Genomic DNA, 19,198 nt, shown 5'->3' on the forward strand with positions numbered 1-19,198 from the left:
AGAATTCAAAAAAGCCCAATTTACTATTAATGCACTTTGTTTACTTTTTGCATTTCTTTCAGTTGAGACAAAAAAAAATTATTTTCTGCTTCATATATAGTCAGTTTAATTTTTGCTCACATATAATGATGTGCTGTAATGCTGGGGTTTCAAACATTTCTGTGGAATATTTGGTTTTATCATTATCTATTTGTATTACAGTAGCGCGAGAGGCTCCAACCAAGACACAAGCCCCACTGTGCAAGGCACTGTACAAAGACATAGAAAAAAAAAAAAGACAGGCCATACCTCAAAGAGCTTACAAACTACCCCCAAGAGCTATCTGCATTATTATTTTAATAAAAAGGAGTACTTGTGGCACCTTAGAGACTAACAAATTTATTAGAGCATAAGCTTTTGTGGGCTACAGCCCACTTCATCGGATGCATAGATGAAGTGGGCTGTAGCCCACAAAAGTTTATGCTCTAATAAATTTGTTAGTCTCTAAGGTGCCACAAGTCCTCCTTTTTGTGGATACAGACTAACACGGCTGCTACTCTGAACCGATTATTTTAATGTGGTCTTCAGTTTGGACAAAGCTTGTTTCCACAACAGTGTGGAGCATGTTTACCCGGACAGCATTCTGCATGGTCAGTTTCACTGTCGAATGGACCTTCCACAGAGCACCAAGGAAAAGAGAAGTTTTTGTTCTGTTTTTAGGCAAAGGGGAGTGTAAAATCAAAAACACTGGCAGCATGGGACGTCACCGGCCATTACACACAGGGAGCAAGGCTAATATCTGCCTGAGAAAAGGAGGACTTGTAGCACCTTAGAGACTAACCAATTTATTTGAGCAGAAGCTTTCGTGAGCTACAGCTCACTTCATCGGATGCATACTGTGGAAAGTACAGAAGATCTTTTTATACACACAAACCATGAAAAAATGGGTGTTTACCACTACAAAAGGTTTTCTCTCCCCCCACCCCACTCTCCTGCTGGTAATAGCTTATCTAAAGTGATCACTCTCCTTATAATGCGCATGACAATCAAGTTGGGCCATTTCCAGCACAAATCAAATAAATTGGTTAGTCTCTAAGGTGCCACAAGTCCTCCTTTTCTTTTTGTGAATACAGACTAACACGGCTGTTACTCTGAAACCTGCCTGAGAACAGCGTGGATGTTTTGTGTGCAGGTGTGTGCTCACCTCTGTGTCAAGCGTGATAACCTACTTACCTGGGCTACATGCTGCTTTTTCTTTCTCTCTGTCCCGCCCCCTTTTGGAGCGGCAAAGGAAGGGTCTGGTTTTCATGATCACCGTGTTTCGGGGGAGCGGACAGGGATTTGATGACTCTGGGGGGGGGGGGACGAGGGTGTATATATATGCAGGGGCACACATAGATATTTCAGGGCAGGGATGGGGTCTCCCTACTGTACAGCGCCTAGCGCAGGGTGGGGCTGCACTGACATCCCCCCCCCACCATGGCTCTTTAACCCCAGTTAGCCATGGCGTGGGGGGGGGCCGCTGTCCCAGCTTGGCCAGGCCCCCCCGTCGGGCCACGCTCAGGCTGCACACGCAGGGGTAAGCGGCTCCATCCCCTCCGACTGGGCAGGAGACGAGGGGCCTGGAGCCCCCTGGGGCCGGATCGGGCCCTCGGGCGCGGGCAGGCGCCGCCGCGCTGCGGGAAGAGCCCCCCCCCCGCTGCGCCCTAGCGACCGCGCCGGCCCCTGGCAACCAGCTAGGCCGCGGCCGCCCCGGCCTCTCCCACCCGCCGCGGCCGGCCCGGGCGCCCCGCGAGGCGGGCCCGGGAGCGCTTACAGGTCGGCGCCGAGCCGGGTGAAGCCGGAGTTGAGGCAGCCGCGGGCTATGCGCCTCCAGAGCGGGTCCCGGCCGGCGAAGGCGCGCAGCCGCCGGCAGACCTGGCCCAGCCGGCCCAGGGCCCGCGCGTCCAGGTAGGAGCAGATGAGCAGCAGCAGCTCCTCGGGCAGGGCCCACAGGAGGGAGGGGCGGGCGGCCCCGCATCCCCCCTCCGCCTGGGGGGCCCGCGGGCTGCCCTTCCTCCCCATGGAGCCGCCCCTGCCCCTGGCCCTCCTCCGCGGGAGCCGGAGCTGCCGCCGCCGCCGCCGGGGGGAGGCCAAGCCATGGCCGGGGCAGCCTCTCCCCAGTCACATGGGGCAGGAGCAGCGGCCTGTCACTGCCCGGGCAGGCAGGGCCTGGTCCCCTGGCTCCTTGCCCCACTCCCCGGGCCCCGGGGCTCAGAACATGCTGGGGGCCCCGGGCCGGGCTCCCCACCCACCCCCCGGGCAAGGCGGCCGCCCACGGGCCGGGGCGGCCCCGTGCTCGCCAGTAACGGACTCGTGCGCCTCAGTGGCCGGCCAACGCCGCCAGGGCGCAGAGGGCGAGGGGTCACCTCCCGCCCCCAGAGGAAATGCGGGGCCTCCCCCCCCCCTCCCCATATGCCCGGGCAAGGAAAGACTCATTCACGTGAATTAACAATACTTTTAACACTCTCATGCGGGGCCCCAAACGCCAGCATGGCACGCGCCCACTGGGCCGGGAAAAGAATAATTAATAACTGTGTGATTAGTGCCATCCTGCAGGAGCCTGGACTGATGGAGAGAGACATGGATCGCTCCTGACCCAATGCGGAAACGCAGCCCCGCACGCACTAGGGCAGGCACATTATATTATTTATTATTATTAATTTACTAGTGTGGTACGTTTTCATAGCGTCTTCCAGCCAGTCTGGAGCGTTTCATACAGGGAAGGCTCCTAACCCAAAACAGACATGCAGCCCCACTCGCCCCACTGGGGTAGGCAAATAATACTCTTAACAATATCATACAAGCCCATAGGACTTTCCACCTGCCCAGAGTGCTATATACAGAGATTGCTTACCAATCACAGAACTCCAGACATGCCCCACAGTTAGAAAGGCAAATAGTTATTAACTAGTATCATATGATCACCTCAGAATATAATAGGATGACCGTAAGAGAAGGCCTTTATTCAATACTTAGGTCTTGAGCCAGAAAAGCAGTGAAGTATGTGCTTAACCTTAAGCACTCAAGTAGTCTTATTGACTAAATTAGCATGTCTGGATAACTTGCATTCAGTAGTTTTAAAAGAGCTGGCCGAGGAGCTCTTTGGAGCATGGATGTTGCTTCTTCATAGGTCTTGAAACACAGAAAGTTCCAGAAGAATGGAAGAAAGCAAATATTGTGCCAAAAATTTAAAAGGGTAAACAGGATAGCCCCATTAATATAGGCCTGTCAGCCTACCTTTGATCCCAGGCAAAATAATAGAGTGACTGCTACAGGACTCACTTAATAAAGAATTAAAATAAAGTAATATAATTAATGCCTAGCAGCATGGGTTTATGGAAAATAGATCTTATCAAACTAACTTGATTTTTTAATGAGGTTACAAGTTTGATTGATAAAAGAAATAAGGCTGATGTAATATTCTTAGACTTCCATAAGGAATTTGACTTGGTACTGCATGACATTTTGATTAAGAAATTAGAATGATGCAAAATCAACATGACATAATAAATGGATTAAAAACTAGCTAACTGATATGTTTCAAAATATAAGTATAAATGAAGACTCATCATAGAGCAGGTGTATTTCTAGTAGGATCTCAGAGGGGTTGATTCTTGGCCCTGTGGTGTTTGATTCTTATCAATGACCTGCAACAAAACATAAAATCATTACTGATAAAGTTTGCAGATGACACAAAAATTGGTAGAGTGGTAGGTAACGAAGAGGACACGTCACTGATACAGAGCGATCTGGATCTCTCTGTACGCTGGGCACAAGCAAACAATATGTGTTTCAATACAGCCAAATGTAAAGATCTACATGTAGTAACAAAGAATCTAGGCCATATTTACAGCATGGGAAACTATCCTGGGAAGCAGTAACTCTGAAAAAGACTATGGGGTCTTAGTTGCAAATCAGCTGAACATGAGTTCACAGTGCAGTACTGTAGCTAACAGGGCTAATGCGATCCTTGGATGCATAAACAGGGGGATATTGAATAGGAGTAATGAGATTATATGACCCCTGTATTTGGCACTGGTGTGACTGCTGCTGGAACACTTGTCCAGTTCTGGTGTCCACACTTCAAGAGGGATCTTGATAAATTGGAGAGGGTTCAGAGAAGAGCCTTGAGAATGATTAAAGAATTGGAAAACCTGCCTTTCGTGACAGACTCAAGGAGCTAAATTTATTTAGCTTATCAAAGAGAAGGTTAAATAGTCTATCAGTATCTACATAGGAAACAGAAATTTGCTAATGGAAGGCTCTTCTGTTTAGCAGACAAAGGTTTAACATAGTCAAGTGGCTAGAAGTTGAAGCTAGACAAATTCAGACTAGATATAAGGCACAATTTTTTAACAATGATAGTAATTAGCCATTGGAACAATTTACCAAGGGCTGCACTAGATTCACCATCACTGTTTTAAATCAAAATTGGATGTTTTTCTAAAAGATATGCTCTAACTATTGGACATGAAGCAAGAATTAATTCAAGAAAGGCCTATGGCCTGTGTATGCAGGAGGTCAGACCAGATGATCACAATGGTCCCTTCCGGCTTTGGAATCTATGAAGTTAAACATGTATGTGTAAGTGTTTGCAACTCTGGGGCCTTAATGTCGTGTGACTTGCAGTCCCATAAAGAGGTACAGAACTAAGAAATATTTGGATCAGCTAAAGGTCTGTTTGCAAGCAGTAATTATGCAAAGGATCGGGTATAGGATGGACACAGTACTCTGAATAAAACATTGTGGGGTATGCACCTTAAAAATAAGTGGGGCTGCCAAGCGATTAAAAAAATTAATCGCAGTTAATCACGCGATTAAAAAAATTAATCGCGATTAATTGCACTGTTAAACAATAATAGAATACCATTATTTAAATATTTTTGATGTTTTGCTACATTTTCAAATGTATTGATTTCAATTACAACACATTGCACTGTAAAAAAAACAAAAGAAATAGTATTTTTCAATTCACCTAATACAAGTACTGTAGTGCAATCTCTTTTTCATGAAAGTTGAACTTACAAATGTAGAATTATGTACAAAAAAGCCTGCATTCAAAAATAAAACAATGTAAAATTTTAGAGCCTGCAAGTCCATTCAGTCCTACTTCTTGTTCAGCCAATTGCTCAGACAAACAAGTTTGTTTACATTTTCAGGAGATTATGCTGCACGCTTCTTGTTTACAATGTCACCTGAAAGTGAGAACAGGCTTTCACATGGCACTGTTGTAGCTGGCGTCGCAAACTATTTACATGCCAGATGTGCTAAAGATTCATATGTCCCTTCATGTTTCAACCACATTCCAGGGGACAGGTGTCCATGCTGATCACAGATTCTGCTCAATAACAATCCAAAGCAGTGCAGACCGACGCATGTTCATTTTCATTAACTGAGTCAGATGCCACCAGCAGAAGGTTGATTTTCTTTTTTGGTGGTTCGGGTTCTGTAATTTCCACATCGGAATGTTGCTCTTTTAAGACTTCTGAAAGCATGCTCCACACCTCGTCCCTCTCAGATTTTGGAAGGCACTTCAGATTCTTAAACCTTGGTTCGAGTGCTGTAACTATCTTTCGAAATCTCACATTGGTACCTTCTTTGCATTTTGTCAAATCTGCAGTGAAAGTGTTCTTAAAACAAACAACATGTGCTGGGTCATCATCCGAGACTGCTATGAACATGAAATATATGGCAGAATGCGGGTAAAACAGAACAGGGGACATACAATGCTCCCCCAAGGAGTTCAGTCACGAATTAAGTTAATGCATTTTTTGTTTTAAATGAGCATCATCAGCATGGAAGCATGTCCTCTGGAATGGTGGTTGAAACATGAAGCATGAAGGGGCATACAAATGTTTAGCATATCTGGCACGTAAATACCTTGCAATGCTGGCTGCAAAAGTGCCATGCAAATGCCTGTTCTCACTTTCTGGTGACATTGTAAATAAGAAAGGGGCAGCATTATCTCCTGTAAATGTAAACAAACTTAGCAATTGCCTGAATAAGAAGTAGGACTGAGTGGACTTGTAGGCTCTGAAGTTTTACATTGTTTTGTTTTGGAGTGCAGTTATGTAACAAAAAAAATCTACATTTGTAAATTGCACTTTCACAACAAAGAGATTGCACTACAGTACTTGTATGAGGTGAATTGAAAAATACTATTTATTTTATCATTTTTACAGTGCAAATATTTGTAATAAAAAATAGTACACACTTTGATTTCAATTACAATGCAGAATACAATATATATGAAAGTGTAGAAAAACATCCAAAATATTTAATAAATTTCAACTGGTATTCTATTGTTTAACAGTGTGATTAAAACTGTGATTAATCGTGATTAATTTTTTTAATCGTGTTTAATTTTTTTGAGTTAATCGCATGAGTTAACTGCGATTAATCGACAGCCCTAAAAATAAGCTTTGTTTACTAGTATAGATTTTTACCCTTCAACATAATCGCAAAGACTAAGGGCTTGTCTACACATACAGTGCTTCAGCAGAGTAGCTACATTGTGTCTGGTGAAGACGCTCTATGCCCATGAGAGAGAGCTCTCCCATTGACTTAATAAAACCACCTCCATGAGAGGCGGTAGCTCTGTCGGCGGGACGTAGCGCTGTCCACGCCAGTGCTTATGTTGGTGTAAACAACCCCTGAGTGGCATTCACCCCCCTGAGTGACATAAATTATGCTGACATAAGCCGTAGCAAGAAAAGGAGGACTTGTGGCACCTTAGAGACTAACCAATTTATTTGAGCATGAGCTTTCGTGAGCTACAGCTCACTTCATCGGATGCATTCAGTGGAAACTGCAGAAGAAGCCGTAGCGTAGGCATAGCCTAAATCTTGTCAGAAAGATGCTATCACCATTCCATTATTTTAGAAAGAAAGAAAGAAAGAAAAGCAAGCTGAATGGGTCCAATGCTGGAAGCATGTATTCCCAGGCATAGGTCATACTACTATGACTTCAGTGGGACTGTCTCTGTTAGAGTTATCGACCCATATGACATACAACCACAAAGTATCTAAACATTTATTACCTACAGACTGCTCATAGTAGTAGGGACTAGAGGTAGTGAGTGTTTGCAGCATCAGACCCTAAGAACCCACTGGAACTACTCTACTCGTGTGTAAAAGCAACCATGTAAAAGTGTTTGCAGGATCGAGACGTAAGGAGGCACTTGAGGATCTTGCCTGTGACTAATAAACATACATCTATCATTATCACTTTCGTTTTATTGTTTATATTGCACTCACCTGAGGTCCCATTGTGCTAGGCACTGGATAAACATATAGCAAATTACATTTCCTGCCTCAAAAAGCTAACAAGCTAAGGCCCCAATCCTGTCATGGGCAATGACTGCAAAGAGCCTCATTGAAGTTAGCAGGGCTCTGGGCTGGCACAGCAGGAGCAGGGCCTAAATGAGCAGTTACAATCTGAAAGCTTCTAACGTAATGGTAAAAGTCAATCAACTGCAGCATGTAAGAAATACCATGTCAATACCTGCCCATCATTTGCTTGCTATCTCCTTCTCGCGGGCTTTTATTCATCTCTGTACTGCCCTCCAATATACCTTTCCAGCTAAAGACACAGTCAAGTGGACAGGTTTTTGTTTTGTTTTTCTTTTCACCCAATGCTTTTGTATATTTCTGAAACTTAAGACACCGCATATACTACTACAGTACTTATCTGTAACACCATCGCTTTGAGGGATTAAAGCAGGTTGCTTGTTACACACTTAGATCAAGCGTTATCTGAGTAGAGAGTCTACCCCGTTAGGGATGGCGGAATCTGTTTTTGATCTTGAGTTGTTTTGATTTTCTCTGAGAGCAGTAACATGTTATTTTAACTTCTGAATAAGGTGTGCTACCTGACTGAGTCTCCTCTTCTTTGGCAGAAAGGATTAGAAACCTCCACAGAACTTGCACTCTATTAAAGCAGAGTGCTCTCCATTGAGCAGCAAGGAGCTGAATTGTTTTCAGATTACATGTGTGTGTGTGTCTTTCCCACATCAAAGACTTTGATGGAAGCTGTTCACACTATTGTCAGGAATGCAGGGATTGGCGCAAAGGTGATTAGCAAAATTGCTTTTCTGCAAGAGGAGCACAAAAAATTATTGAGGGATTAAAGAGGATAAAAAGGAGGTTATGTTGAATAAGAGGTAAAATCTTCTGCTGGTTTTCTCCAAATCATGCTTCATGGATTTGGTTTAGTCTCCATAAAAATAAACCAGAACAAATCAGAATTAAAAGCTGCTGTGTACAAAGTGCCATTAAAGGGGCAAAAATCTCATATAAAACTATATACATCTATTGTTCCCTATCCTGTGAGGTACTCAACATCTTCTGCAAGGAACTGAGAGCCCTCAGTGGGAACTGAGGGGAATTATCACATCTCACAAGCTATTACACATTTCCAGGATGGGGCCCTTTATGACTAATAACTAAGATTATCAAAAGAGAAAGAATTTTACAAATCTAACTTTTCTGTCATCCTGGATGTTGTTTGGTTACTTTTTGCACTACACTCAGCTCATAGTGATATTAGGCGGATGGTCAATTTCATTTTCCACTTGCCATACAAGGGCAATACTTATATATTGGCCTCAGCAGCAGAGCTGGTTGAATAGTTTAAAAAAGATATATATATATATATATATATAGGTCAATGAAACCTAACAGCAAAGCTTCCAAAAGCTCTGTCTTGGCAAAGCTGCAGTGTAATAAAAGTATATCTTCAGCTACAGTCATAAAACTGCATCATCTCCTTTTTTTCAGATTTGGCCTTGACAGTTCATTTATTACTAATTTATTTTGAATGATTATTATTCATTAAGTGCCAAAACTGCAGTCATTCCTTTACTTTGGATTCTGATTTTGTTATTGATTTGTTTTGTTAATTTGCTACCTTCTTGAAGTCAGTCAACGGATTTTATTTATTTATTAACCTTGTTTTTCAAAGAATTATCTGAAGTATCTATTTAGAAAAAAGGTCATTTTAACAGTTTTCCCAGCAGTAACTCCCTCCCGCTACCCCCCTCGGCCACATAAGATTGTCACTCACCAGACAGCTGTGGGATTCTGAATGATTCAATTTAAAATGCTTTTCAATTCCAAATGCTAGATTTCTGCTGGGGCAGTATGATTGCCGCACACAGACTGAGAAACTCCCCAACCCTCCAGGCTTCAAAGGCTGGTCACCCTTGGTGTCCAAAAGGAATGGTTTTGAGTCTTGTGTCTTCTAGGGGCTACCTACAAACATATTTTAGGGTTTTTTCTTTCCCACTTGGAGCCTGTTGGAGTCAATGATAAAACTCCCATTGGCTTCTTTGGGAGCATATACAGGGCTGAGTTCAGTGAGATGTTGTTTCTAGGGGTTGTCACCCCACTCTTCACTTATTTCACAGGTAGTCCAAAGCTTTAGTCTTCAGCAATTAGAAATTCACAGAACCAGGGTTGCTAGAGTTTCTAGGCTTGCTTCTCCGTATTGTAGAAGATGGTAAGAGTCAAAGGAACACTTCAGAGACATTCCTTTCTTGTAGACTGGACCTTTTTCACCAGGAGGCTGCAGCTAGTTCTTATTTTGGCTAGTTCTTGTTATTCGGCCATACGCTCAGCAGCGATTTCGTTTGTAGGTTGAATGTGACACAGATTCCTATATAAAGCAATAGGAGCTTATTCAGGCCTGGAAACCAACATTTTGATGCAATTCTCAATTTATCCCATGCTGATCCCTAAAGGCACTATCCTCTCCTCCAAAACTCTCCTAAAGACCAACCTCTTCCATGAAAACCATTCAAAAGGATTGTTTGAGAGGCAGCTAGGGAGAACTGTGTTGTCTTGTATTTCTAAGTAAACAAAAATATCTAATAATAATGCATATATAAAAATAGTGTAGAATGAATTGTATCCCTTCCCGTGCCAATTGTTTTGTTAGGCCCCAATCCTGCATGAGTGCATTGGTCCATGCTAGCAGATCCAGTTGCAAGATTGGAGCCTTAGACTGTAAACATCTTGGGGCACGGACAGCATCTTTCGATGTGTCTCTGCAGTATCTAGTACAATGGGACCCCTATTCTCTTCAGGGCCCTTCGGTGTTACTGTAATGCAAATAAATACTAACTAGTGCTTAATCCTTACAATAAATATATGTAGATGAAAATATAAAGCCAATGCACTTGATTTTTAAATGGGACTAACCTAGCCTCCAATTTTGTGATAACAATAAACTGCAGGAACAAATAATTGCAAACATAGTTTATGGGCCAGAGGAGGGGACTCAGATCCCCACTTACACAGGTTTCTTAGGATCATGCAAGTCCCACCTCTCCTGTGGAAAGACTACTTTTGGTTTATTTGTTTAGATCAGTAAAAAAATCCCACATCCCAAAATAAAGAATGTTTTCCTTTGGAACTGCAAACATCCTTGATAGCTTTAACATCTGCTGGACAATGTATGGATGAGAGGCAGGCAGCTCACACAGTTCTGTGACAAACGTGTGTACAGCGTGTCGGATTATAAATCCAGGAATAAAGAGCAATTAAACCCCCTTTTCCAGCCCACCTGCCACGAAAAAAGGCCTTTCACTTTGAATTGATCTATTTAAATAGAAACAAGAACTGGGAAGGAAAACGCCAACATCCCAAAGTCTCAAGTCAAAACCTCTCCATCTGATAAAGAAGTTCTGTCCACTGCAAGCAAACTGATTCACTGTCTATCTTTCTCCAGGATGTGTGCACTACCCTGTGTGAGTATGCTTGTGGTTCAGCCAAAACATAAGGTTATATGGCTCAGGAATCTTTCAAGTAACATTTGTATCTGTCACTAAGTTGATCTTAAGCCCCACATAACCCTTAGATATGTTTTCTCTTTTGCCCGCATGTTAGAGTGCTTGATGCAATATTTGGATGAGAACTCCAGCGAGATCAGCTGTGCCACCCAGCAGCGCTAGAGCTCTCAGAGCTCCACCTTGAGTGCAAAAGTCTTTCTGTTCTTTGGAATGTGGAACTAGAGGAAAAAACTTTAGACCAATTTCCCCCTGGAACAACTCTAATGAAATCAGTCGGGTGACATCAGTGATAAATTTGGCCCTGTGTTTTTAGCTTTGCTCTGTGATTGCAATGGACTCACTGTTGATAGTTTCTCTGAATTATTTGAGTTACATAAAAATGCAGTTAGAAATTCAAAACAAACATCCAGTGCAGAATGCCTCATAATCCAGAGCACACATTGCCTAATGGTTACTGCAGGAGAACGGGAGTCTAGTCTCCCAGGTTCTGTTCTGAACCCTGATACGGGTGTGAGTATTGCATGCCCTTGGGCAAGTCACATTGCCTTTCACTGTCTCACTTTCCCCAGCTATCGAATATAACAAGATTTACCACTTCACAGAGAGGTTGAGAGTCTTGAGGTTGTTTTAGTACCATAGGGATGAAAGTACTTTTAAAAGGAAAAAATAACCCTGCTTTTCAATAGGGCCACAACCCAGCCTCTGCTGGTGCACATGTGATTGTAACCAGGACTTTCCAGTACTAACACCTGCACCTGTACTTGGTTTATTCAAATACCTGAGCAAGCAAGTTATAGAACCCTAATGTGCAAGACCCATTTGTCCAATGGACTTGCCCCCAGGTGTTTGCGCATGTAAAGTGTACATGCAGGTGTGTGCACAGGCAGAGTTGCATGAGCACAAGCAGAGCCAGGATTCAAACAGCAGGGCCTTTGAGCCTTAACCTGACACTCCCCCTTTAAAATCAGAGACACTGACATCAAAGTTTTCCACTCACCAGAAGAAACAGGCTATTCTGCACCCTTCCAAGCTATGTTTCTCATCTCCCCGCCATTCCTACTGCCTTGTCTCTCTTGCTTTTTCTAACACTATCCCTCCCTCTCCACTTCAAACCCTGGGAAAAACCTAGGAAAAGCAGCTTGCTGACTAAGGGGCCATTTCGTTGCATTGTGTTTTCCAGCTAGACCTGAACAGACTGAAATCAATTCAGCTCTCTCGCGCTCTCCCTCCCTCATGTGTTTTTTTTGTTTCTCTTAGATTGTGCCCTCTGCCTTAAGAAAGCCCAGTTTAGTTACATCCCCATAGCAAGTGACCAGTAGTTTCTGTTTTTTTGTAAAAACACAGTGTCCTTTTCATGGGATTCAGGTTCCTCCTCAGTTTGAAACCCGCATTGAGCAGGGGCAACAATCTGCAGAATCTTTGATCAATTCTCATGTATTCATTTTAAATATTTCTAATGGTCACATCACCCAGAGAAATATGTGCTTTTGGACTAATATTAAAACATTGTACCAACCACCCATTATATTACTGTCACTGAGGCCAGATTGAACAGAAGTACACGCAAACATCTGTGTAGCTATATATCCTGAGAAATACACTTATTGTTGAAGTCCAAGTGTTTCCATTCTAAGATCCTTTTTGCAATTCCTTCTAACTTTCTAAAGTTTTCAATATGAATTTTTCCAGTCTTGATCCAGTACCACAGTTATGAGTGCAATATAAGAACAAGAATAGAATAAAATAAGGTTTTTGGAAGTTTGAACAAGCAAGGTTAAGCACAGTCCACCTGCTGCACTAAATGAGGCACGGTCCTGTGGAAATAATTATATGTGATCATAGAATTAAGGGTTATATCATATTGCGTACTCACAACGGAACAGCATTAAGGTTGCATGTGCAACCTTAACTTTGTTGTCTCCGGATTCTTTTGAGTGCTTAACTGGGCAAACTTTGTGTTTTCTCAGCGTAGATTTTCTTTTTTCTTTTACAATGGAATATAGATTTACAGGCAGAGATCCTCAGCGGGTGTCAATTGGCACAACTCCATTGCAGTTAACAGAACCAAGCCACTTGACACCCGCTGAGGATCTGAGCCAGAGATGAGATGTGTGCGACGCCCGCAGCACTGAAATGCTGTTCTAGCCCTAATGACAAGACGACAGTGGATTTTGTTTTATATATAATTATTTCTTTTAATTTAGAAGAAAATATTACAAGTGCTTAACCCCAGCCTTGCGTATCTCTACCGTTTCTTTAAGACGATAAATCCAGCAGCCATGCCTAACCATGTAACATAAATGACCAGCTAAACTCACAGAACACTTACAGCTTGAAAGATGAAAATGCTGCACCGTCCCCAGATAGTTCCCATCCCCCCACAAAAAAAGCCCTGGTCCCAAGATGAAAGCAGCTTCTCCAACCAAGGTGTGGGCAGAGTTGCAACATTCAGGCCCTCCCAGCTGATGTCATTCCAACAGCTTCCTCTTTTGTAAATCCAGGTAGCTCCAGCTCCTCCACTGACCACAGATGTGGCAGTGCGGCTCAGGGAGAGAGGTGTCTCCCAGGCAAGCAGGTCTCAAGCCTTTTAGAGCTTGATAGGCCAAAACCCACCACCAAGAAACCCTCCTAGAGCTGGAAAGGACGCAAGTGCAAATCACGGACTAGTGTCACATGGTCACAGAGGGCTACACTGCTTACCAAGGGACTAGCTACCCGCTGCACCAGCTTTGGTGTCCAGGTGCATGTTAAGTACAGCCCCAAATACAGCACATTGTCTAATGTTGAAGTATCATTTCTATTCAAAGAGATGGTCTGATGTTTTAAATCGCTGAGCACCCCGCTGAAGATGGGGAGTGCTAGTGAGTACGGAGCACCTCTGGAAACGGGGCCTGGATTGCAGTCTAACTTTCGGCTCTTCAGGTTGCACGTGCAACTGTAACTCGGCCCCTTGTGCTTATTCACTGTGATGGACTCTCTGGCTATATGGTCCCATTGGATTTCACAAATAAGACAGAAGCCAGTTTTTTATACCACTTCAAACACACGCTTTCTTACTGACAACAGTTTTCTTGTCAAAACTTTAACCACTTACACATTTTAACTAAGTTCTCTTGCATGTCTGACTAATTCTGCCAGTGCCCTGGACATTAGCTGTTTGTTCCCAGCCAGCAGCACAGGCTTGCTGAGACATTTCAGGAGTGGAGGCAGTTAATTATGAAGCTAGTTTTGCACATCTGGCCGCTCCACCTCCGGCTGTGGCCCTCCTTGCACTCAGGCATGGCACTGTGGGCAAGCCCTGCCTTGGGCGCTCCCTCACCCCGGTATAGACAAGTCCAGAACAGACCTTCTGGGCATTAACAAGCATCCCCCTCAGAGGGGCTCATTTATTAACAACAAAGAGTAACACACGCATAAGCAAAACCAGTTGTTCAGGCCCCTCTTGGGAAATCCAGTCTCTCAGGGTCAGTCCAACTAACTGCTTGGTCCTTGGGGCACCCATCCCAAGACCCTCATCCGAAGCCAGGGCTTCTAGGCTGCTCCTGCTCCCTTCCATTGGAGAACAGCCTCCAGTTCCTTCTCTTCAGGAAACTTCTGCTCTTTCCACCGTGGGAACAATCTCTCTCTCTCTCGGGAGTCCTCCCAGTTCCTTCCCATGGAACACTCTCCCTCTGGGGTTGCCGTCCCCCTCCAAGCATCTTCCCCTCAGAGACACCCTCCTGCTGGCAGTACCGCCCCTCACCGAGCTCAGGCACCCGTTTTATAGGGTGCAGTTGCTCTTCTACAGAACAAGCACCTGGGGCAACCTGTTACTGCCAGGTGGGTCTTCAGAGAGCTGTCATGGGCAGGCAAGGTCCTGACTCCTCTTAAAGGGACAATTGCCCTATGACAGCACAGCAGTGCAGACTTCCAGGTGGAAGGAAAAGGCTGAGGCCTTGAACTACTAAGATAATTTAGCAGCAATTTTAGATGGCTTATATATGCCAGCAAGTATTTGTTCTTGTTGTTTGTATTTGATATACAGTATAGTCTGTCAACACAGTTTGCTGTGTACTTTTCTGATAAATGAGTTCATGAGGCTGTACTGTGTGTATACAGAGTAGTGCAGAATACTGCAAGATGTTATCTAAGGTTGTAGAAAAATGGTATGAGACTATATAGTATAGAAGGAGAAATAGCATGTGATCATAGAAATCTATCCTAATGCATACACACAAGAGAGCAGAGTGCATTTCCTGACTGCAGGGCTTACCCGAACATACTTAATGATCTTTTAACACAGCATTTGTGTGGAATTTCCTAGGTTGTTTTTTAAAATGGCAGAAAATAGAAAAATCATAAAAAGAGAGACGGGACCAAGGTTTAAACTGACCTGGGGCCAATTTTTCAAGTGTGCAGCACTTAAAATTGGAGCCAGATTTTCCCAAGAACTTGGCAGCTGGAGCTGGTCTGAAAGTCTGACCCTGACTGAGGGTGCTGAGCCCAGCTGGAAATTCCAACCTCTCTCTTCAGGCCTTCAGAGCTCTGCTAGCTTGCAAAATATTGTCCATAATGCATGTAAATGCCATAGTGTGGGACTGTTGGGCTAGACACTACTGGAATGCTCTGCCTTACGAGGTCTGTGAGAAGGAGCTCCTTTCCTGTACATCTTGGGAGATTGTCTGGGGAGAAGACCGACAATTTTAGTTGGTGTTGGTCCTACTTTGAGCAGGGGGTTGGACTAGATGACCTCCTGAGGTCTCTTCCAACCCTAATCTTCTATAATTCTATGATTCTAAGCCCCTTCTCCTGCAAAAAATCTAGATAATGCGCTACAAATGCTGGTGAGAGAAGGTTGAAACCAGGAGACACAATCTAAGAAATAAAACATGAAAGATAAAAAGGGATTTGGGCAGGAAGGATTCGTTCTCAAAGTCATAACAAGCAGATAGGCAAGAATGACCACACCAGCGCACAGAACTATGAACATAACATAAAGGCAGCAGCTAGACATTGTTAGGAAGACAGAGGAGAGAGGGATACAGTGAGAAAGCAGGGAGATGGCGTTGAGACACTTTGGGGAGGGGGGCAGGTTCGTTGGGCCAAGTGACCTTTTCCCATCCAGCAATTTCTTCTGTCCCAGTGCAGATTGACAATGGAATCCCAATGGCAGCACAATATGACATCCCCGTTAATACCGAACGAGATTCAATGAGATCGTGCTGTGCTGCTGCGTCCATGGGACGCTGTGAAACAAACCAGACCCGGGTTTCCGACTCGCCGCCTTTTCTGTTGTTGTTGTTATTGCTGTTTGTTTCCATTCACCCCCTGCATTCTCCATTTTTCCCTTTCTTGACTCTGATGGGGGCTCTTTTTGTGCACAACAAGCCCTTCTGATCTCTTTGAAAGGCAAGCTCATGTCATTCTTCCAGATCATCATTGTATGACATGTTTTTATATCAGGCTGACAAAGGAGCTATTTGATCAGGGGGTATGGTGTGTGATTGTAAGAAATTCAGCTAGCCGGTGGCAACCATTGTTCCCCAAAGCGGCTCCCTGACCCCATTCTATTCAAGGAAAAACTCCCTTGGAGTGGCCTCTATTCATTGAGTAACACCAGTCCGCGGTCTCACTCCAGGAGCATGCTCAATTCAGAGGTATGTCACCGATATCGCCCATCAGCTAGCCTTTAACTCTTTCATCAGCATTAGGTTTCCAGCACAGCAGCTGTTATCATGGGGATGAGCTTGGGAGGTGGGCGGGGGGGTCAGTGATGCATTCCAGCTCACTCTAGCTCTCCTTATCTTGGAGAAATTTAACCTTCCCTTCAAAAGTAGGTTTGGAAATCACCCGTCTGCTGCTTTGCACAGAGCATGGCCCGAGTTTCATGTCCTTGATTCCTAGCTGCCCATTTTGTTATGCACATTTTTAAATGAGTAGGCTCTGTATGGGCCTGAGCTGATGCCCATATGAGTCACTGGGTGCCTTTCCGTTGACTTTATTGGTGTTTGGATCAGGCCGTAAGTAAACAGTTAAACACCCAATCACCCGATCCTACAACCCTGGCTTGCACAAGTAGTCCTTATTCATGTGAGTAGCCCTTGGTTGCAATGGGACTACCTGCAAGGTGAAAGCTGCAGGACTGAGCCTCCAGTTTGGCCTTTGGAGAAGTTTCTGCCATGCTTCCTGTCTTGTTCTTAGCAGAAAAAGCTTAATGACAGTGACCTCTCAGTTAGCCTATTTAGTGAAATTCCTGCTCCCCCATTCTAGCTGAGTACCCATGCATCCAGATGGGACCTGATCTAAAGCCCATTGAAATCAGAGGAAGATCCCCATTGGCTTTAGGGGGCTTTGGATCAGACCCACAGTGCTCCATCTGTAGCAACTACAAAGCATTGCCATCTGACCACTGTCCTGTGGTCCATGTGAGGTGAGATCGGGGGCTTAGTCCAATTTCAACTGTCACTTATGCTTCAAAGTGAAGGGCTAGTGCAAAAGGGAAAAGGACAAAGATTTGGTATTCAGGTAATTTTTTGATGTTGAGTATTGTATAAACATTCCCAAAGGGAGGATGAAAACGACAAATGTTCCATGAATGCAGGTGCACAGGTGACCAATTGCTGCTTGAAGAAAGTACATGAAGTTTCATTTTATCTGGTATGTCATGACTTTGCTACATTTTTCAATGCAGAACTCATTCACTAATAGATAAATACATCCTCTGGTGGATCGCCACTCTCTCCAGCCATTGCTCTTCAGATTTCATGGCTTCTCAGAGTCTCAAGGCAGCTGGTCACTTCAGTTACATGTAGGACCTCCTAGTGATGTATCAGATTTCATTCCTGAGCGCTCTCTGGTTTGCAGTATAGTCATAGTTTCAATATCATGATTGGGCTTACCCCATCACTTGTGAGTGGGCGGCTCAGTAACAAGGTTTCCAACTTCTAAGGTGGCCTCAACTTGGCTCTGGATCCTTTGCTTCTTGGTTTGTCACCAGCTTGATATCAGCACATCTCTGTGGTTAGGGATTGCTAATGAGCTTGTGCTCCCTCTGCTGGTGCAGAGCACAAAATACTGGTGAGTCCGTCAGCAAACCGGCTATTTCCTTTTTTGGTTTTTTCGTTTTCTCAGAGGCATTGACGGAATTTTTTAAAAAATATTTATAACCCCAAGGTTGTTCTCCACCAGGTGAGAAATAAGAATAAGAATACTTTGTTTGATAGCACCTTTTCAACTGAAGTTTTCAAAGGTCATTGGAAATGTATGTTAATTAAGCCTCATAATGCCTCCCTGTGTAGTGGGTTCAGCATCATTATCCTAATCTTACAGATGGGAAACTGGAGGCACAGACATGGTCGTGGATTTGCCCATGGTCACACTGCAAACCAGTGCCAGAGCCAGAGAATTATTCCCAAATCCTCTGCTCCAATTCCCTAGAATACACCACTCCCATTGGTCCTCACCATTTTAAGGTTTAAATTCCATGTTGAGCCTAAGCTATATAGCAATGTCCCTTTAAAATGCTAGTTCTCCCTCCCTGTTGTCTTTATGAATGAGGAGTATAAATCCTCAAAGAACTCAGCAACATGAAGAGGTCCATTTTTCTCTTCATGCAGGCATGTACCCCTCGATGAGAGTCACCCGCGTGCATAGATAAGAGACCCCAAAGAAGGCTGCTTGGGTTGGAAGTGAGTTGCCACGTCGCAATTTCTTCACAACCTCTCCCAGCACCGAGAGACGATCCTGCCACCCAACGACCAGACTAGCCTATGATCAGCTGACTTACGAGGAAAGATGGGAAGACCCAAACATGAACGCTGACAAGTGTTGATTCTGGTGGGGAGAGAGGAGGTATAACTGTCAATATGCATTTCAGATGTGTAAGCCCCAAGGAAGGAGCAGAATTGATGAGGGTGTAGAAGGGTGTATAAAACTAGAAATGATCAGATGAAACTGAGCGAAGGAAAATGTAGGCTAAATATTAGGGACCAGTTAGTGACTACTAGAGAAGAGCTGCAAGATCTAATACTTGAGTAGACCAGACAAAGCCCAGGAGAAGATACTTCAAGGAATAATCATGTACTGACTAGGGACTTCCTATGTCAAGTTTCTGTGATTTTATCATGCTGCAACTTCTTCCTGACATTTAATCCATGCATGTGGAGATGTTATTGCACCAATGGTTTCTCAAACAAAAGACCACGGTGAAGAGTAAATTATAAGCATTTCCTCAGCAGATTTACTGTTGTTATTGGTCATTTCAGTGTTTCCTGCAGCAGTGAGCAATCTGGGATTTAAACAGGGTGAGTTGGTTTCTGGGAAGGTCATACTCTTTCTCAGCAGCGTTTGGAATTCGGACCTGCACTCAAGTAGCTCAGGAAGGAGACCTCTTCTCTTCTGTGATGGGAA

General features: G+C 44.0%; 1 protein-coding gene and 1 long non-coding RNA gene across 2 annotated transcripts in view; one reads left to right on the forward strand and one right to left on the reverse strand.

Annotated features, from left to right (window-relative positions):
* Window positions 1-2,043, reverse strand: part of FBXW4 (F-box and WD repeat domain containing 4) — a 94,755-nt gene extending 92,712 nt beyond the window's left edge. The window contains exon 1 of the mRNA XM_074959490.1: window positions 1,796-2,043. Within this exon, the coding sequence (XP_074815591.1) occupies window positions 1,796-2,043 (248 nt within the window). The remainder of the gene's footprint in view (window positions 1-1,795) is intronic.
* On the forward strand, window positions 1,791-18,575 carry LOC141991224 (uncharacterized). Its single transcript, XR_012640346.1, has 3 exons — window positions 1,791-1,929; window positions 10,632-10,768; window positions 18,406-18,575. It is a non-coding gene; the product is annotated as an uncharacterized LOC141991224 (long non-coding RNA).
* Window positions 18,576-19,198: the final 623 nt, after the last annotated feature.

Source organism: Natator depressus, chromosome 7 (assembly GCF_965152275.1).
Source record: "Natator depressus isolate rNatDep1 chromosome 7, rNatDep2.hap1, whole genome shotgun sequence".
Taxonomy (NCBI): Eukaryota; Metazoa; Chordata; order Testudines; family Cheloniidae; genus Natator; species Natator depressus.